Source organism: Panthera onca, chromosome B1 (genome assembly GCF_046562875.1).
Source record: "Panthera onca isolate mPanOnc1 chromosome B1, mPanOnc1 haplotype 2, whole genome shotgun sequence".
Taxonomy (NCBI): Eukaryota; Metazoa; Chordata; class Mammalia; order Carnivora; family Felidae; genus Panthera; species Panthera onca.
The window spans coordinates 162,142,896-162,164,870 of record NC_138342.1 but is presented as its reverse complement, the minus strand read 5'-3'; the positions used below and the strand labels follow the sequence as shown (position 1 = coordinate 162,164,870).

Here is a 21,975-nt window from a genome sequence, read left to right as displayed (position 1 = left end):
TAGATAGATATAGATACACATACACATATGTAATTGTGGTGGATTTTGGGGAATAGTCACAGAATATAGGAAAATACATATTATTTGAATCCCTAACTTTTATAGTTAAAATTACTAATATGCTTTGAATATAAGTTTTGAAAATGTTAAAAGGTACTCTCATGTTTTTAGGTGGAGATGAATACCTGTTTATAAAACAACATGTGGCTTCTCGAAAACATGGCCTCTTGTTTGGTTTCTACATTCTTCTACCTTTCCTTATTTTAATCGCCATCCATGCTTTTAAATGGAATAAAATACAACTTTGGAACCAAGAGGGAATAGAAAATAAAGGGTAAATAAATTTATTATTGTTTATATTTAATATTAAAATATGGGAAGAATCCAAATGTAATTCAGAATATTGCAAATAGGGATTCCTGGATAGTTTGTGCTATGTTTAGAAATATTGAGTCTTAGTATACACAGATTTTTTTCTAAATTTCAGTTAGGTATCTTTTATGTTATTATAGGTCCAGAGACAACTGAAGATACTCAGTTAATTCATAGCGCATTTCAAATTAGAAACCAGGTTGACTATAATTGCTTTAGGAGAAGTTTCTACTTTCCAAGCAACCCCACTTTCCTTGAATTGACATTTATCTGTGCTAAGGACAGTAATAGAGATAGAGAAGCAAATTTTGTGAATAGGATATGTAGAAGGTGAGAAAAATTTAAAAAAATAAGATAATGAAAAAAGAACATGGAACATGATGCAATTTACACTTAATATTGTTCATATATTTCTAAAAATAAAATTGAGGTACTTTCACAATTGTTTTTATTTTTTTGGTAGAGCTGAGCTTGATTAGGTATTTTATTTTAATTAAACACAATTTATATATGACATTAGTTTCATATATATATAACATAATAATTCAATATTTGTATATATTACAAAACGATCACCACAATAAGTCTAGTTAACATCTGTCACCATACATAGTTACAAATGTTTTCTTCTTGTGATCAGGACTTTTAAGATCTACTCTTTTAGCAAGTTTCAAATATTCAATACAGTGTTATTAATTATAGTCACCATATTGTTTATTATATACCCATGACTTATTTATTTTATAACTGGAAGTTTGTACCTTTTGACCCCCTTCACACATTTTACCTACCCTCTACCCTCATGTCTGGCAACTACTAATCTGTTCTTCTATTTTCTGTGTCTATAAGGGTTTTTTTTTCTTTCCTTTTTTTTTAAATTTTAGATTCCACATATAAGTGAGATCATATGGTAATTGACCTTCTCTGTCTGAATTACTTCACTTAAATGCTTTTTTCTCTACTATAGCACCAATATAAGCCAGAACTTTGCTTAGTGAATATTTAGGAAAATGAGAGTGCAGAAGTAAAGGTAAATAAGTGGGGCTTGTTGTTCCATGCTAAAGGAAAATGTCTCCATTTCTGGTGTAGATGGAGATAAAATAATAGAAAATTTCCACCAACACCTCTATTTCCCAAGTTAGTTAATTTTATTTCTTAACAAGTTACAACAACGAGTTAAAGTCAATGTAGTATTCTGCATAATTTATATATACATTTACATAATCATCAATTTGTTACAATTTATTTAAAGTCTTCTAGTGATCTTAAGAGATCTTGACAAAATCTGAATAGTTGCTAGAAGGAAACCTGATTTTTGGAAGAGAGATTATAGTAAGGGATCATGAATCATAAATAACAAAATCTAGTCGCAACAGCCTAAGTTTTAGATCAACAATAAGTGGCTTTAGGGCCACAAGGGTAAGAAATGATGTACAGCTGACGTCCAAAGGGATGGTAATGAATTGGACAGTCAGGAAATAGGTTATTCTTTCTATCACCCAAAGGTTTACGAGTGAAATAATCTCTTCTTGTCTCTCTATCCATTCTTCCAAAATGACTGCTCTGCTTGCACATGGTCCAGTTTACCTATCTTAATCCTTTTCAGATTTGTTTTCAAATAAAATACGAATAACCTTTCCACACCCAATGCTTCTTAGTTCATATTCTCAAGAGATACAAGAAAATAGCTGTGTAAGTGTACCTAAATTCAGCCAATGTTCTGTCTGGATTTATAATTCTGAGTTAGGTGTTCAAACTTGATCTTATCATCTGTGGGTAAGGTATTGTTGCTATGTAGTAAGAACGTGAACACAATGACATGCCTCTTCAACAGGAGTATAGGAGCCAAAGGAAAAAAATGGAGGTTTAATGCCACAGAATGTAACAATGTAGCTGAAAGATACAGAAGCCTCATTAAGGACTTCAGTAATAAACGTGAAATCGTTATTTACATAGTTATTTGATAGAATAATATAATTGGAGATATGATAATTTAAGAATTTGAAGACTTGTGTGTAAATCGTCTTTTTTAACTTTGGAGAAGCATTATCAAACATACTACTATTTCATCCTGTCTTCCATGTAGACAAAATAGAAAAAAAGTACTAGATGGATTTAAGTTTGAAATTTTAAATGCTTAACATTCCTAAAACCTAGGTCAACATTAGAAAGACCAAATGCTAGATATGTGATCACTGAGTGGGATATGGGAAGCAAAGGAGATAGCGGTACATGTGAATGGAGTAAATAGTACAAATCTAGTTTTTCTACTTTTCTTGATTTTAAGACTACGTGTTACATAACCCTAAAAGTAATGCTATTTCTTTTATGCAGATATATATCAGAAGACAGCAATAGTAACGGCAACCTGTCATAGAATTAAAGGTGAATTGAAGGAGTCAAATTATTTTAAATGATGTAGTTTTTTTTTAATTTTTATGAAATTAAAAAATTTAATTTTTAACTATTTCATGAAATAGTTTTTTAAATTTCTAACAATACTTCCTATTCCACATTTCATCATACTGATTCTTATTTATCAATATCATATACTAAAACAAAGACTGAACTCATTTTGTAATTTTGTTTTATATTAATTTAGAAATGTTAATGTTAACTAATATTAGCCAGAGACTTATTAACCAACATTTTTGTAATGACAAATTATTTTGAAATGTTTTAAATGTCTATTTATCTTGAGAGAGAAAGAGAGAGCATATGAGCAGGGAAGGGTCAGAAAGAGGGGGACAGAATCCCAAGCAGGCTCTGCGCTGTCAGCACAGTGCCTGACAGAGGGCTCAAATCCATGAACCGTGAAATCATGACCTGAGCTAAAACCAAGAGTTGGACACTTAACTGACTGAGCCACCCAAGTGCCCAAAGAAATTATTTTAAAGAGAATTTAAAGATGTTCTTAAAATATTTATGAGCATTTATGCATCCTGCTCCCACACTTGGGGTTCCCATTGGTAGTTACACAGATTGACTCCTGATGTTTACATTTCTTTCTCACTAAGACTCCATGGTTATTGTTATTCTCAGTTTAAAGTGAGGGAACAGGCATAAGGAATTTAAATAATTCCCTATATGTACAGATTGTAGTAAGTTTGAGCCAGAGTTTCATTTAAGACAACCAGACTCTAGGGTTTAACTCTTAAGTACTCTACAATTTTGCACAGTTTGATGTATGCCTGGTAATGAGAAGGAATTTATAATCATTGAGGATCTATTAGATGCCAGGCAAAATGATAAATGCAGTGCCCCTCCAGGGTAGAAAGACAATTCTTTACTATAGATGGGATAGTGTTTGCATCTCTATATATTGAATATATATACATATATATATGTACATATATATATGTACACACACCTATACATACTTGCATATATACAGATATATCTGAATATATTCTGTATATTCTGTATATATCTATATACAGTATATTCTGTATATTAGGTATATATCTGTATATATTCAAATTTGTAAGTCGATACATAAAGAAATCATAATACTTGACATGTTATACCTATCACTGTGAATAAGTGGAAAAATTAAAAATTCAACCATGAGTGAAAACAAGAGTTCACTCACTTACTAATCTGCTATTCCTCCATATCTTTCTTTGATGGAGAATTAAGTCAATGGATCTCTGTTTCCCCATCTTCTGCTACCAAAGAAAACATAATTACTACCCGTTATGAAAAATAGTCTTATTTCTCAGTAGGGATAATTGGGAGATTTGGTGATGAGGGAGAAGCTGGTTTTAAATACAATTGGTTTTAAATATAATCCAATGAGTGAGCCCTATTCAGCAAGAGATGTGTAAACAAATAATTGGAGGATTTGCAAGTATTGACTCAGTTTAGATATTTAAAAGGAGGTACTTGAACTCCCAGGTTCAGTTCACATGGGGCTTTTATTTAAATGTAAAGGATACAGTGCAGCAAGAGAGAGTGCAGGCAAGCAATGGGCACCAGAGAGATACCTCATGCACAAGGTCTCAAGGTTCCTTACTTTAAATTTTGAACAGCCCATTATAAATTCCACTGCCAATGTCTTGGCAAAAAGTGAAACCAAGCATCCAGGCTTTCCCAGAGATAAAGATAGAGCTTTTCCATTCCAGCTGTAAATCAACTCCTTACAGAGGCATAGAGCTGGCAGAGGTCGCCATGCGTATATCTAGGCAGGAGCTTTCCAAGCATGTGAATGATCCAATGAAGTAAGTCAGGAATGTTTGATGAATCACAGTGATGTCAGTTTAGCTGGAGCAGAGTTAGTAAGGGGACTGTGGTAGTGAGTAGGTCAGACGGTAAGACCCTTGTAGGCTGTGGGAGGTCTTGGGGGCTATCTGTGTTTTATTTGGAATGAAAGGAGGAAATCATTGGAAGATTAAGGTTTCAAGCACAAGATTTCCACTTTAAAAGGCTGGTTTCTTGAAAATTGTATGGTGGCAAGAGGAGAAGTGGAGAAACCAGTTGGTGGCGAAATTACTGCAAAATGCAGGAGGAAAAGGATGGTACCTCAGACCAGGGGTAGTGAAGATGGTTTTAGGAATAAATTTTGAAGGAGACAAACAGAATGAATTGGCAGTTTGAATATAAAGTGTAAGAAAATGTGCCTAAATAATGTTTATTGATAAAGCAGCAAGATAAGCAAGGTTAAATGTAAGCACAGACCTGTTTTCAAACTTCTGCTCTTACTACATTTAAAATTTATATTAAAATCTATGTGGGTAATTGTGAACCAAGACAAGTGTCTGGTATGCCATGATAAGGCATTTGTTTTCTCACACACGAGAAAATATTTCTGGTATAGTTAAAGTGTGTTTAAAGTGGTAAGGGAGGGATTCAGCATGATATGGACTGCTTTTTTACAAATTTGGGGAAAAAGTCAAACTCAGTAAGAACTGGAGGCTAGTAAAACAGCTCCATCTGTATGTATATGGGACGCCTGTTGGAAAGGCACAGAGAGCTTCTTGAAATACTCTTCCTCTGAAGATAAAAATAGACAAATTAGTAGTTATTTATTTCTTCACATATTCTAGTGTTCTTTTCCTCTCTGTTTCCTTGTTGGTGATTTTCTTTAATCCATGTGAAGTGTAGAAACTGTGTAATTAAAATGCTTCTGAATAGCTACTTTTAGCATTTCCTTTTACTGTGGCTATCCCAGACAATTTAGGAACAAGAAACCCGGGCTTACAAATTTCATGAAGCACAGGCCTAGATTGTGACACCATAACCAGCATCCTATACACCAATGATTTGCTATACCTCTAGTTGCATAGTAAAATGAGATCACTTTTATTAACAATTAAAACTTAGCATTTCTCTTTTTTTATATTTGTTTTACAACAGTGACAAAACAATGTCAAAAAGCCATAGGTTGGAGAAAGGACATTACCAAGACACTCACCATTAACTGACTTGATTCAAGAAAGAAAGAAAAAAAAAAAACCAAAAACCATGCTATCCTCTCCTTTTGTTATGGCTCAAAGCTTTCAACTTCACAAACAAAAATAAATCCTGAGAGTGAAAGTATGCAGGCTTATGTCTATTGATTCTTCTACATGTTGTGATCCTTTATGGGAAAATAAGCAACTTTTGAACCAGAGAAGCTGTCACATCCCCAGATGTGAACATTTCTTGTTCACTGAGGACACCCACAGTCCACACCTCTCCCAATTGCCCATGATTCCCTGCCCTATCCCTTCCAAGCTTTGGGATATTGAGAGGAAATGTTGCCAGGTAAGGCCAGCCCCAGAACGAACCCCCAGATAGACACTAACATCCATTCCATCTCCAGGGAATTGCTCCAACTGTGTTTCTGGTCATAGATAACTGTTGTGTCTCTAGGTGAGAATTCTGTGGCCTCATGTAATTTGAGATCTAGGATATATCATTGTCCTTTGGGGAAGCCAGACTTGCTCCTCCTCCTTCGCTGGAGCTGAGCTTTTCTGGGAAATATTTTCTTGCTTCAGGGTCCCCCTCCCCATCTCCCTCTTACTAAGATGAGTGCACTTCTCAAAGTGCACCTCAAAGTGTTGTACATGGATAAGGGAGCCATCAACCTAGCTGGAATCTAATGAGAACCTACAGAGTCTCCCTCAATAAACAAGGATGCTCCTGGTTCAGGGCTGGGGGTACCTCATCACAGAGGCTAAGAGATTCCTTTTCCAAATGTCCATCAACTGATGAATGGAGAAACATTGTATGAATAGTGATCTATGCATGCAATGGAATATTATCCAGCCATAAAAAGGAACGAAACACTGATACCCCTACAACATGGATGAACCTTTAAAACCATTCTGCTAAGTATATAAATCCAGCCACAAAACCCATATGTTGTTTATTTGTATGAAATATTCAGAATGGGGACATCTATACAGGCAAAGATTAGTGGTTACTTATGGCTGGGTTGTTTAGGTGGGGGATGAAGATCTGGGGTGATGGGTAGTGATAATTAAAGGGTACAGGGTTCCTTTCGAAATGATGAAACTAAAATAGACTGTGGTGATGGCTGCACACATCTGTAAATATATGGAAAATCCTAAAAATCATTCAATTGTACACTTTAGTGGGTGATTTGTGTGGTTAAGAAACATACATATCAGGATGATTCTACCACAACTTTCCATCATCCTCAATACCACTAACTTATCTTAGGGCATTATGATCACTGGCCTACCTTATTTTTAATAAGAATTTCTAAGGATCCCAGGTATACTACCACCTAGCAGATCCAAGTTTGAAGCCTGACTGGAGTTTAACGTTGCAACTGTTGACACAATTCATCCTTGGCATAGGGTGTACTGGGATATAAGAAGATAAAAGTGAGAGATGCGTGGAAGTTGAGTTGGGTCTTGGACATGTGTGATTTAAGATTTCTCTTAGAATATTTAATGACAATTGCATGCTCTTGTCCAGCCAAGACACATTTCCTGTTTGCCTTGCTGCCTCAGCACCTTTACAGCTTTCTGCTAGTGCTCAGAGTAACTGTTAACAAAACACCTACGTTGCTTGTTAAAGTTTCCTTTCCCTTTCTTCAGCTGATTACAATCTAATACTGTATGAATAGGCACACTGTTGATGAAAAGCGCTTTTGGATTGCCTTATCCAGGATCAAGATCAATATTCTTGATTTTTCCTTATTTGCAAAGATACTAAATTAAGTCCGCAGTAGCACGATTCAAGCAGGAAATTTCTTGTAAAAGTGGTTAACGTCTCTATTTTCCTCTCTCCTCCATCACAGCAAATAAAAAAACATGCCAGAAAACCATGACGCAGAGAATCAAAATTACCGAGAACTTCACCAGAGAAACAAATCACGCCTCGTTGCCCCTGTGTCGCTAATGAAGAGTCTGATCAGTGACAACTTAGCCAGAACAAATCAGTTGTGTGCAAAGGCATAGGCTTGTGTCTGGTGCTTCCTCTCCTTTGACCCATGGAAGCCGCTGATCCGCTCAGGGCCCTGAGGGTGAGCCAGCGCGAGCTGAAAGCAAGCGCAATCCTCACCCGCAGGGCCGGGCCAGCATGCTGGACTCCTCAGCGTTCTCCTGCCCGCGAGCCTCAGAGCTGCCCAACGGCCTTCAGCCTTGGTCGTGCTTGCAAGCGCTTTGACCCCGCCATGTTCCTTCTCTTTGCACTGCTCTGTGCGCTTGGAGGACTGCACGCCCTCCTGGGTAAGATTGGGAAGACTGGGAAGCCTGGATTTCCTTCTCCTTTTGCCTCGAAGCAGGGCTGGGCTCTGCCAGGAGAGCAATTTTCTATGTGGTACTCCTATGGCCTCCTATGGCCTTCCCCTTCTGATCTCCTGCTGGTGCCTTCCCCAGCATCTCTCCCCCCTCCCCACCCCCAGGCCCTGGTAGGTGACTGAGGATATTAGCCAAGGTATCTACTCCACGCATCAGGGTCTAGAGTCTTAGCAGTTGAAATGCAGCCAGTCTTCCTGGCCAGAGGTTCTAGAGGGGTGAGTCCTGCCCTCGGTTTATTCCCCAGAGTCCCAAGGAAATGGGCACTGACGGTCCTGTAGGATGGTCCTGTAGAACTGTAATGTCTACTTTTTGTTCATTTGTTTGAATCTTAGCCATTTTGAGTGTGCCCCTGGAAATCTAGTGAAAGTTGTACACCAAGGAGGGTGGGCACATCTATGGAAGTTTACTTTCAATTTGAGACCGCCATGTACTCAGAATTAAGAACTCCATGCTCAACCGAGAAGATTGTTGCCAAAAAAAAAAAACAAAAAAACAAAAAACAAAAAAGCAAAAAAACACAAAAACCCATTTTCCTACTGCAGATTCTGAAGAAATATTACTGCATGTCACAGTTCCATGGAAGATAAAGTCAAATGAGAGTGAAGATTCAGAGAAGCAGGTGAACAATCAAGAATATTTGTTTTATAATTTAAAACTTTAAGTCTCTTTTTATTTACCTTTGCATTAAGTCAGATCATACTGATCTGTAGCCACTTGCAAAGGAAAATATTTCCCTGCGTTATTTTGTCTCTTAGTATATTCTGATCCTCCCTTCCCCACACTTCTGCTAACTTTTGTGCCCTTCTCATCTCTCCATTTCTTCTGACATACTTGCACACAACTTCCAAAAAATAGTAAACTCTTCTCAGGAGTAATACGGGTAGAAAAAAAAATCAGTATGAAATATGTGTAACAGTGGTCCAGCCTGCAATTATTACAAATTTGTGAATGGCCACTAAAACGACAAAAAAGAAAAAAAAATGATCTCCAGGAAAATTTTGACCCAGAAGCATCAGACTTTGTGGAGGTAATAGCCAAAGAAAGAAGGTAAGAAAAAGAAAAAAAATGTCATATTTGCCTGCATATAATGAAAAAGATTATAATAAATAAATACTAATTGGAAAAAGAAGTTGAAAATGCTTAGTTGCTATATAAAAAGAGTTAAATTGAAGGCATCCACTCTTGAATATTTTCTCAACTAAAATATTTCAAATTTGTATAGTTTTCATATTTTACATATTAAACTGGATGCCACAATAAAGGGGTTTAGATTTCCATGTTGTTAAAATGCTGTAGTCAATATATTTTATTATATTGTATTGTATTATATTATATTATATTTATTATAATAATATAAATATATTATATTTCCAGGTAACCCTGGAAAAAATTTTCAGGTTGAAGGAACAATTTTTGAAATAAAAGTTAAAAAAATTAAGAATTCATTAACTGTGTTTTGACATATAGAATTGGAGCTTATCCTGATTAAGTTCTACTACTGAACAATTATAATAAAAAATAAAATGTGTGCGAAAATGTACTTGAAAATCATAATAAAATAATTTCCTTTAGAGTAGTTGTATTTCTTATACTAATCTCATTTAATTCTTACATTAACCTTCTGAAATAGGAAATATATATATATATATATATATATATATATATATATATATATATAATACATACACACATGTATTTAGAAAAAAAGATTAAAAATGTTAAGGGCATCAAACCTATAAGCTTTAGGACATGGAATCTAATCTTTAATTTATAACTCCAATTTCATTATAAGTAAACTACTTTTTTCTGAAAAACTTCTTTGCATAAAACATGTTTTGTTTATTTTTTCTGATTTACTTCTGTTTGTACTTCTGTTTGTCACTGCATGGTCACTTTAAACTTCAAGCTGTTTACTTCAAATTGCCTGTCACAAAGCATATGGCAACATTGAGGAACATGACATAGTTTTACCTAATGTGTTCAGTATCTGTCTACATTTTTTGTATTCTATATATGGAATTCTGTAAGCTGTTTTTCCCTGTGATAGAGTATGCTAATGGTCTCCTTTGATTTCTTATAGTAGACATCCTTTATCTCTCTTATTTTCTTCCTTTAATACCTTATTATCCCAAGTCTTTAAAAAATTTTATTAGACATATGAAAGATTCTTTTTTCATACACTTTCAGTTTTTCATGACAACCACACTTTCCACTAAAACAATGGCGTGGATTTGGGGATATTACAGGAATTATGCAGAAGGTGTCCAACCCTCGAAATTTTATCTAAGTATATATGTGGAAGCCAAATAACCGTGGAAGCCATTATTGGTATAACACTGGGAAGAATGTCCTCAGATGAGGAGAACAGTTACAGTGGGTTTATTTCCTTCTGTCAGTGCCTTCCTGCCAAAGACCATTGTGAACATAAGTGTAAGTCAAAACAAGTTAGGGTTATTGTGGTGAGAAAGAATACACAATGGGATCCATGAGGCATCTCAGCAAGAAGGTGTTAGAAAGACATTAAGATTTAGCTTTAAGAGGCTTGGTGAAGTTTTTTTTTTTTTTTTTTTTTTTTTATTTATTTATTTTTGCGACAGAGAGAGACAGAGCATGAACGGGGGAGGGGCAGAGAGAGACGGAGACACAGAATCTGAAACAGGCTCCAGGCTCCGAGCCATCAGCCCAGAGCCCGACGCGGGGCTCGAACTCACGGACCGCGAGATCGTGACCTGGCTGAAGTCGGACGCTTAACCGACTGCGCCACCCAGGCGCCCCGCTTGGTGAAGTTTTTAAGAAACAGGCTTTTGTTCTGGTTTGGATGCAGTGCAGGAAGTACAGGTGATTCTATGATTGTGTATCTTAATAAATCTTATCTAGGAGAAGGGAAGGCTAGAACAATCTGAGAGTTGTAATTGGTTAAGAAGCAACAGCTTCTCATGGTAGCCCAACAAGGAGATATTTGGTCATTTTTTTTCTGGCTTGGAACATGTTTATATTTTGCCCATATTTAAACACAGTTATGATATTGTCTTGTTTTTGTCTTGATCCATAATTGTCTCATAGTAGCTGTGTGTGATGTTGATGTTTTATGAATGTGTTTATTTTAAACTAAATCAAATCCACCTTATTGTTATTTTTTAATGGATTTTGATTTTTCTCTCATATCCAAAAACTTACCAACACTAAGTTCACTTAGGTTTCCTCCTATGATTTATTGGAGAAGTTTTATAATACGTCTACAATACTTTTTTAATGTTTGTGTAAGGTGTGAGATCTGGGTTGAGCTTCAACATTTTGACATGGGCATCCAATTTTCCCAGCACCATTAATTGAAATTCCTATCATTTCTCCACTGAAATACCTTTGCATATTAAAAAAGTCAGTTGATTATATTTTAATGGGTCTATTTATGAGCTCTTTCTCTCTCTCCTTTGGCCAATAGTATGCTGTCTTATTTATAGTAGCTTTATGGAAGATCTTGAAAGTGAGCAATGTGATTAATTCAACTTTGTTCTTCCTTAGAATTCTGATGACTGGCAATCCAAGGTCCTTTTGAAAAGAGCTTCTCTTTTACTTATTCTTGCATATCTTCCACCTATAAGATTAGTTTGTATTTAATCTCAGAAACTTTCTTAGCTTTGATGCTTCAGATATATCCGATCTCTTATAATAATAATTTACTTAAAAAACAACAATTAAATTTTCATTTATATGATCTATAGTTGGATCATTTCCATATTTGTCTGTCAGCAGGTTAGCAGTGTAATACATCCTGTTACTTCTCTAAGGATGTTAAGTGTACTTATTTTTCAGGTCCTGTCTTACTACTTTACATTTTTCTTAGGAATCATTTATTTCATCTGTTGAATTTGATATCTTTCCTTCTTGATGTAGACATTCCTCAGAAGTTAAATTGTTTTGTATTGTATACTTGCCATTTTAGTTGCGATCCTGTCATACTTTCTTTTGCCTCTGTTTTGCATTTGGTCTAAGATAATGTATTGGGTCTGCTATAGTACATTATAGTAGTTTTATAGGAATTACAAAGATAAGGTTTGCGTCAGTTCTGGGTTATTAGTCATCTGGTCTTCTGAAATGTGTGCTTCTTGTACTTCCTAGGCGTTTCCAGTCATAGACATCACGGACCTCTCCCAAGCTTGCAGACTCTGGGCCAGCATAAAATCGAGATCTTTTCTGAAATTGGTTTGTTTTGGAAAGAAATTATGCATTTTCTGGAATAGGTATCTGTCTGCCTTTGTGGAGATAGTCCACTGACTGTAAACATACACTAAGTCTTCTCTTGTTCCTGAATGTCACCACATTAAAATGATAAGCACTATTATAACTCAGTCCCTGTTGTATAAGAGCTCCTATTGCTGGAGCTACAGCATTGCTCCCTATCTTGTTTCTTGGGTCCTTTCTTCCTCAGTTTTATATGTTAAGAATTGCTAAGTGGCGCTAGGTGAATACAGTAGTATGTGTATGTTTATGTTTTACATACATACATATATATAATGTAAATTTGTTATTTCATTATAATTGGTGTAGAATGTAAGCCTATAGTCATGTCTTTCATCTTGACCTGTAAAGTTATGTTTTTTTCTAAATAGAAGCAATTAATGTATAGTAATAATGCTAAATTATATATTTTTTCAGAAGGTAGTCTTCATTTTTTCTTTTCAAAAAGCCAACCCTATACATTAAATTCATCACCCTATCCTAAATTTACCAGAATAATAGATTCTTACTATTGAGAATAATAAATTCTGAAGAATACATTGATTTTCTAAATGGGCCCTGTCTTTTTATAAATTGAGGTAATATTGGAATATAACATTATGTAGGTTTCAGATATCCAATATTATCATTCAACATCTCTGTGCACTGCAAATTGATCATCACAAAGAGTCTAGCTACCATCCATCGCCATACAAGTTATCCCCTTTATCTATTTTTCCCACTCTTGACCTTCTTTACCCTCTGGTAACCACCAATCTATTCTCTCTACCTGTGAGTTTTGTTTTGTTTCCTTTAATTTTGTTCCTTCATTTGTTTTGTTCTTATACCATGTATAAGTGAAATCATATACTATCTGTCTTTCTCTGTCTGACTTTTTCCTCTTAGTATACCTTCAAGGTTCATTCATGTTGTTGTAAATGGCAAGGTTTCATTTTATTTGTGGCTGAGTAATATTCCATTGTGTATGTGTATTCACATATATATCACATCATCTTTATTCATCTATTTTTAAGTTTACTTATTTATTTTGAGAGAGAGAGAGAGCACAAGCAGGGGTGGGGCAAAGAGAGAGGACCCCAAGCAGGCTTTACACTGTCAGCATGGAGCCCTGCATGGGGCTTGAACTCATGAACTGTGAGATAATCACCTGACCTGAGATCTAGAGTCAGATGCTTAACTTATTGAGCCACCTAGGTGCCCCCATTGATGGACATATAGACTGTTTCCATTTCTTGGCTATTATAAATAATGTTGCAGTGAACATAGAGGTGCATATATCTTTTTGAATAAGCATTTTTATATTATTTGGATAAATATCCAGCAGTGGAACAGAGGGATATGTGGCAGTTGTATTCTTAATTTTTTGAGGAATCTCTGTACTATTTTCTATACTGGCTGCATTAATTTAGATTTCTACCAAAAGTGTACAAGTGTTCCCTTTTCTCCACATCCTCTCCAACAATAGTTATTTCTTGCCTTTTTTATAATGGCCATTCTAATTGGTGTGTGATAATATCTCATTGTGGTTTTGATTTGCATTTCCCTGATAATAGTGATGTTGAACATCTTTACATGTTCCTGTTGGCCATCTATATGCTTTTTTTGTGAATAGTCTATTCAGATCCTCTGCCCATTTTTAATCAAATTTTGTTGTTGCTGCTGAGTTGTGTGAGCTCTTTGTATATCTTGTAGATTAACCCCTTATTAGATGCATGACTTGAAAATGTCTTCTCCCATTTAGTAGGCCAACTTTTCATTTTAATGATGGTTTTCTTTGCTGTGCAAAAGCTTTCAGTTTCATATAGTCCCATTTGTTTACGTTTGCTTTTGTTCACCTTGCCTTTGGAGTCTGATCCACAAAAGCATTGCCGAGACCAATGTCACGGAGCTTACTGCCTATGTTTCCTTCAAAGAATTTTATAATTTTAGGCCTTACATTCAAGTCTTTAATCCAGTTTGAATTAATTGTTTGTGTATTGTGTAAGAGAGTGGTCTAGTTTCATTCTTTTGCATGTGGCTAACCAGTCTTCCCAACATTATTTACTGAAGGGACAATCCTTTCTCCATTGTGTTCTTGGATGCTTTGTCATAAATTAATTGTCCATATGTATATAGATTTATTCCTGGGGTCTCCGTTCTTTTCCATTGATCTGTGTGTCTGTTTTTGTGCCAGTGCCATATTGTTTTGATGGCTACAGCTTTAAAATATATTTTGAAATTAAGGAGAGTAATACCTTTGGTTTTGTTCTTTTTCTTAAGATTGCTTTGGCTATCAGGGATCTTTTGTGTGTTCATACAAATTTTAGAGTCATTTGTTCTTGTTCTGTAAAAATGATGTTACAATTTTGATAAGGATTGCATTGAATCTATAGATAGCTTTGGGTAGTAGGGACTTTTTTTTTGGCACATGAAAATTTTTTACTATCATGTTTTCACCATCAAAACTTATGATCTTGGTCTTTCCTTCTTGCCTTTGTGTAAGGCCAAAAGAAAGATGCTGGCTACTTTGACAGCCTTAAAGCAAACTCCAGGAATGTCACTAACAGTATGACCTTTGCAACCAAATCTAACAACCAGAACTTCATCATTTTCCTCAATAAAATTCAAACAACAATCATTGGATAAAAAGGCTGTGATTTTTTAGCCTTTCTTGATCAGCTGGACCCTGAGACACTTCCTGATGGCTAAATTTAGCTATTTGGTTTCAACACTTACTTTTTCCAGTACAATTCCCTTTGCATGGGAAGCACCTCCAAAAGGGTTGGCATTCAGGGCTGTGTCCAGATAGGCCTTCATGTACTTTGATCATGCCTCTTCTGATGCATTGGTGGCTGTGAGCTTCCTGGCAGTATGAAAACTGCTACACTTGCCCATCCTGCCAGTATCATGGGCCTGAACAAAAGAGATAGCAGGGACATTTTACCAAGATTAATTATTCTAATTCACAAGCACAGAACATCTTTTCATTCATTTGTGTCTTCTTCAATTTCTTTTATCAATATATTATAGTTCTCTGTGTACAGATATTTTACCTCTTTGGTAAAATTTGTTTCTAGATATTCTTCTTGATATTGTTTTTTTTTTTTTAATTTATCTTTCTGGGAGTTCATTATTTGTATATCTAAATTTAACAGATTGCACAAGTAATTTTATATTCTGCAACTTTACTTAATTTATTCATTCTAATATTTTTGTTTTGGTGGCGTCTTTGTATATATGATCTCATGTCAGTTGCAAAGAGTGACATTTTTATTTATTCTTTTTCATTTTGGATGCCTCTTATTTCCTTTTGTTGACTAATTGCTGTGGCTAAGACTTCCAGTACTATGTAGAATAAAAGTGGTGAGTGTGGGGATCCTTATCTTCTTCCTGAACTTCAAGGAAAAGTTTTCAGGTTTTCCTCATTGAGTAAGGTGTTAGTTATAGGTTAGTCATATATGGCCTTTATTATGCTGAGGTACATTTCTCCTATCAGCACTTTTCTGACAGCTTTTATCATAATTGGAGTTGAATTTTATTCAATGCTTTTTGGGCATCTATGGAGATGATCATATGATTTTCATCCTTCATTTTGTTAATATTGTATATCACTTTGATTGCAAATGTTGAAACATTCTTGCAACCCTGGAATAAATCCCACTTTATTTTGGTGTTTGATCATTTTAATGTATTGTTGAATTTGCTTCCTAATATTTTTTGAGGATTTTTGCATCTATGTTGATCAAAGATAATGGCTTATAATTTTCTTTTTCATGGTGTCCTTCTTGGTTTTGCTATCACAGTAATGCTGGCCTCACAAAATATATTTGGAAGTGTTTCCTGCTATTTAAGCTTTTGGAAGATTTTAAGAAGAATACATGCAAAATCTTTTTTTTTTTCTTGTTTTGAATGTATTCACAGTGACCCATATGATCCTGGACTTTTGTTTGTTGGGAGATTTTTGATTACAGATTCAGTCTCCATACTAGTAATCAGATTGTCTGTTACTTCATGATTCAGTTTTAGAAAATTGTATGTTTCAAAGAATTTATACACTTCTAGGTTGTCCAGTTTGTTGGTGTGTAATTGTTCATAATAGTCTCTTATGATTTTTTAGATTTCTGTGCTGTCAGTTTTAACTTCTCTTTGATTTCTGATTTTATTAGTGTCTTCTTTTTTGTTGTTGCTTTTGTTTGTTTTGTTTTGGTTTTGGGTGTTTTTTGTTTTTTGTTTTTTTTTTTTGTTAGTCTAGCTAAAGGTTTGTCCATTTTGTTTTATTTTTTTTCAAAGAACCAGCTCTTAGTTGCATTGATCTCTTCCATTTTTTGTCTCTTTTTATTTATTCCTCCTCTGATCTTTATTGTTTTCTTTCTTCTACTGACCTTGGGCTTTGTTTGTTTGTTTTGTAACTCCTTCAGATATAGACTTAGACTTATATAGTAGGACTGTATTGCTGTGATCTTTCCTTTTAGAACCACTTTTGCTGCATCTCAAAGATTTTGATATGTTGTATTTCTGCTTTCATTCATGTCTAGGTATTTTTTCTTTGATTTCTTTCTTTAAAAATGTTGCTTATTTATTTTTGAAAGAGAGAATGTGTGTGCACGAGTGAGGTAGGGACAGAGAGAGAATCCCAAGTAGGCTCTATGATGTCAATGCATAGGCCAATGCCAGTGTTGAACCCACGAACTGTGAGATCATGACCTGAGCCAAAACAAGAGATGCTTAACTGACTGAGCCACCCATCTCTTTGATTTATTTGTTTGACCCATTGAATGTTTACTAGCATGTTGTTTAATCTCCACATATTTATAGTTTTTTTCCAGTTTTCTTCTTCTAATTGACTTTTATACCATCTCATTTGGAAGAGATCCTTGATATGATTTCGGTATTTTGATGATGTCTTGTTTTGTAGTCTAACATGTGATATGTCCTGGAGGATGTTTTATGTGGATTTGAGAAGAATGCATATTCTGTTGCTTTTGGATAGAATATTCTGTGTAGCACTATTGTCTGTTTGGTTTAATGTTTTTTAAGACAGATGTTTCCTTATTGATTTTCTATCTAGTTGATCTATCCACTGAGATAAGTGGGGGTTAAATTCCCTGCTATTACTATATACCTTTTAATTTCTCCGCTTAAATATGTTAATATTTCTTTATGTGTCCTGGTGCTTCTATGTTGGGTGTGTATATATTTATAAATGTTATATCTTCTTGTTAAATTGACCCCTTTATCGTTACGTAAAGTCTTTCTTTATTATTACAGTCCTTGTTTTAGAGTCTATTTTGTTGGCTATGAATATAGGTATGCCAGCTTTTTTGTTTGTTTCCATTCCATGGAATATCTTTCTCTATCCCTTCACTTTCAGCTTGTGTTTGTCCTTTCTTCTGAAATTAGTCTTATGTGTGTAGAACACAGATGAGTCTTGTTTTTTTTAATCCATTCAACCATTTTATGTCTTTTGATTTTAAGGTCCATTTACATTTAAAGTCATTATTGATAGACATGTAGTTATTGACATTTTGCTAAAGGTTTTCGGGATGTTCCTTTCTTCTTCTATTTCTCTCTTCCCTAGTGGTTTGATGTCTTTTGTTAGTGTTATGTTTATATTTCTGTCTCATTTTCTTTTGTGTATTTACTTTTGGTATGTATGTGTGATTGTTGTGAGGTTTACATATAATTTCCTATGTTATATGAGTTGAGTTGACAGCAAATTAAATTTAAACACATTCCAAAACTTTCCATTTTTCTCCTCCTGTCGTGTTTTATATTTTTATGGCACATTTGCATCTTTTATGTTAGGTACGCTCTAACTAATTATTATGGTTTTAGCTAGTTTTACCATATTTTTCTTTTAACCTTCATATTTGCTTTATAAGTGATTGATCCACTATCTTTACTATGCATTTACCTTTTCCAAAGAGCTTTGTTACTTTCATATGTTTACCTGTTATTAGTTGTTGTCATTTCTTTTCAGTTTAGAGAAGTCCTTTAAACATTTCTTTTCAGGCCATTTTAGTGGTGATGAACTGCTTTAGGTTTTGCTTAACTTGAAAACTTAATCTCTTTATTCAGTTCTGAATAATAGCCTTACCAGGTAGAGAATTGTTGGTTGAAAATTCTTCCACTCAGCACTTTGAATATGTCATTTTACTGTCTTCTGGCTTGCATTATTTCTGCTGAAAAATATGCTGATTTATGAGATTAGATTTACAAGATTTCCTTGCATATAGTACATTGTACTTCTTTTGCTGCTTTTAAGAGTCTCTCTTTATTTTTAAACTTAACCATTTTAACTGTATTATATCTTGGTGTGGATCTGTTTGGGTTTATTTTATTTGGGACTGCTTAGCCTTCCTGAACCTGTTTCCTTCCTCAGATTAGGGAAATTTCTGTCATTATTTCTTCAATTAAGTTTTTGGCCCGTTCTCTCTTTGCTCCTTCTGGGATCACTATAGTTTAAGTATTATTCCACTTGATGTTGTACTTAAGGACTCTTAGTTATCTTCATTTTTTAGCTCTTTTTTTTTCCTGGTCTCTCTGGGTGAGTTCTGCTGCTCTGTTTTCCAGCTCAGTGATCCAGTCTTTGGCCTCGTTCTGTGTGCTGTTGAACTCCTCTAGTGTAGTTTTCAGTTTAGTTATGTCCTTATTTAGCTCTTTGACTTCTGTTTAGAACCTTCTTATATTTCCTGTCTCTTTGTTGAGGATCTCACTGTGTTCATCTACTCTTCTTCCAAGTTTGGTGAACATCTATATGACCATTACTTTTAACTCTTTATCAGGTTGATTGCTCATCTCCATTTCATTGAAGTCTTATGTTTTTTTTTTCTTTCATTTGGAACATATTTGCCTGTCTCTTCATTTTTCCTTACTTTCTGTGTTTGTTCCTATGTATTAGACAAATCAGCTACATCTCCTAATCTTGAAGGAACAGCTTTTTGTAGTTCTAACAAGAACCCTGAAAGCACAGTTCCCTCTGACCACTAGAGTAACATGCTCAAGGGATATCATCCTTAAGGTATATGCTCTGCACACCTATCTGCAGTGCATGGGTGCTCAGAGCTGGTATCCAGCATAGGTACATCATATAGTGGCACTGAGGTCCAAAGGTGAGTTGGGCTGGTGCCTGGCATGGCTGTATAGTATGGCTGTGATGCCATAGTGTGGACATGGTTCTTACAGCCCAAAGACTGTAGCAGGTTAGAGAGATATTCCAAAATGGTGCCCACCAGCACTGACATTAGCAAAGTAGGATGATGTTGCAGATGTGGCACCCACCAGTTTCTCTGTCCCCAGAGAAAGTTCCAACAGTTTACTGCTTCTTTGGCAAGTGCTTTAAGTTTAGTAAATGGGTCTTTTCACATATGGTCCAGGTGCTTTTCAAATTAGCATTTTTTGCTCTGGGTCCCAGGTTTAGTGATTCTGCATGTGATCTTTTTAAGAGTGGGTTCTCCATGCTCTACAGTTCTATAGTTTTCCTGGATGTAATAGCTATTGTTTTTCAAACCTCAGCATTTAGGGGGCTCATCTCTCTTAGGTAGGGTCTAACAATTTAGCTATCTGTTGTATAGCACAAACCTCTGACTCCTTGGTATTTTTGTTTCCCATCCCGATTATGTTTCACCCTGCTTGAGTAGGTTTTGTTTTGTTTTGTTTTGTTTTTCGGCAACGTGGTGTCTCTCCCTCTCTTATCCATCTCAATGCTGTCTTTTTTGTCTTTTGCTATAGAGTCTCTGTGCATCCCGTTTTCCAGTCTTTTTCAGAATAAATTACTCCATATGTAGTTGTATATTGGTTGTAACCATGGGAGGAAGGAGTTCATGATCTTCTGATATTGTTATCTTGAACCCATTTCCCCAAATGAATAGTTTCATTTACATGAGACAAAAATAGTGTTTCAGTTTATATATTTCTGATTTACTAAATCATCTTTATTTATTTGCTTTATTTTAGGTGATTTATGTCATTACAATTGATGAAAAATCATACACTCTGCATCTCAGAAAACAGTAAGATGTAATTTTCCATTAAAGCTTAGATTTTAATTTTAAATATATTTTTTAATTTTTTTAAAGTTTTTATTTATTTTTGGGAGAGAGACAGAGAGAGAGAGAGAGAGTGAGAGCATGAGCAGGGGAAAGGCAGAGAGAGACAGAGGGAGACACAGAATCCAAAGCAGACTCCAGGCTCTGAGCTATCATCACAGAGCCTGACTCAGGGCTCGAACCCACAAACTGTGATATCATGACCTGGGCCAAAGTCGGGCGCTTAACCGACTAAGCCACCCAGGTGCCCCTAATTTTAAATATTTTTGTACGCTGTTTAAATTAAAGAATGCAATATAATGTAGACTGTCTTTCTATTTTTCAATCAAGATTAATTACGTCTTGAATAATAGAAGAGTAGAATGATGTATAATAGAATGTTATATTTTAATTTTCTAGCTTATTATTTTCAAATTAAAAAATAAGCTACTTATTTCTAGATCTTCAACTGAGTATAAAGCCATTGAACCCAAGAACTGTAATTTATGTATTAAATAAATATGTCTGATGTGAAATCAAACATGGTTACACATCAAGTGGTTTATTGGTGGAAAAGTCAATGGCATACATTTTATGAATGTATTAATTATATATGTATTTATTTTTAACAAGTCTATTGGGTACATTCATGTATCACAAAACTCACTCAACTGTATAATGCAATAACTTTACACTGTGCAGCACTGCAACCATCAAACATAAATCAGTTGTAGAATGTTTCATATCCTGCATAAGATCCTCACGCTGTTTCATATTTAATCTCTGTGTTCATCCACAACTACAGACAACTATCAATCTATTTTGTGTCTCCTAATTTGCATTTTCTCAGCATTTCATGCAAGTGGAATCAAACAGCCTTTTCTTTGCCTGCATCTTTGAAAATATATATTTGTAACAACTGCATTTTGTCTGCCTGCATCTCTGTAGTTGAACAAGGATAAAGAAAACTACCCACCTAATTTATGACTGTTCCCATCTAATTCATGACCATTAAACTCATGTTGGTTTTTAATGTCTGTACAACTCCACTGAAATATTTTTTGATAAGACCATCAATGATCTTTACGTTGCTGAATGCCAGTTATGTTTTAGGTTTCATTTTTCTTTACCAAATGGCAGCATCTTGTGTAGCTTATCAGAATCTCCTCAGAAAATACTTTCTTCATCTGGCTTCATTTCTTCATTTGGCCAGAACACTGTGGACTCCTGGTTTAACTTTTACCATTGTGTTTACTCTCTCAGTTTTATTTGGCTATTTGTTTCAACTTGTTTGTTTTTTATATTCTTCTTCATCTTTCCAATCTTAGAGTACTCCATGGTACTTTTCTTGAATCTTGTTTTTCCCTAGCTACATTCAATGACCTTATTATTTCATCCTTTCTTGTAGCTTTAATATTGATTACCTCCAAGTTATATCCCTACTTTATTCCTCTCCAATGGACATCATATTCATTTATCTGACTACTTATTTGATTATCAAGTGTTTGCTAGAATTCTCATACTTAACATATCCAAAATGTACAGCTGATCCTCCCTCAAAATTTATCCTTCCTACAGTCATCTAAGCAAATGGCAATTCTATT

At 34.9% G+C, this 21,975-nt stretch overlaps 2 protein-coding genes across 6 annotated transcripts in view; both read left to right on the top strand.

The window, feature by feature from the left end:
* The window catches only part of LOC132692929 (A disintegrin and metallopeptidase domain 3-like), a 114,795-nt gene extending 108,885 nt beyond the window's left edge, over positions 1 to 5,910 (top strand). Inside the window, exons 20-22 of the mRNA XM_060655776.3 lie at positions 172 to 334; positions 2,707 to 2,757; positions 5,728 to 5,910. Coding sequence (XP_060511759.3) covers positions 172 to 334; positions 2,707 to 2,749 — 206 coding nt within the window. The 3' untranslated portion in view covers positions 2,750 to 2,757; positions 5,728 to 5,910. The remainder of the gene's footprint in view (positions 1 to 171; positions 335 to 2,706; positions 2,758 to 5,727) is intronic.
* Positions 5,911 to 7,629: 1,719 nt separating this feature from the next.
* LOC132691794 (disintegrin and metalloproteinase domain-containing protein 18) overlaps positions 7,630 to 21,975 on the top strand; it is a 143,677-nt gene continuing 129,331 nt past the window's right edge. For 3 of the 5 annotated variants that reach the window (XM_060653498.3, XM_060653500.3, XM_060653497.3), the window contains exons 1-3: positions 7,631 to 8,054; positions 8,669 to 8,745; positions 20,301 to 20,356. In XM_060653498.3, the coding sequence (XP_060509481.2) occupies positions 7,817 to 8,054; positions 8,669 to 8,745; positions 20,301 to 20,356 (371 nt within the window). In that variant the 5' untranslated portion in view covers positions 7,631 to 7,816. Of the gene's footprint in view, positions 8,055 to 8,668; positions 8,746 to 17,090; positions 17,233 to 20,300; positions 20,357 to 21,975 lie in introns of those variants that run through there. The other 2 variants (XM_060653502.1, XM_060653501.3) reach the window with 2 other exon arrangements.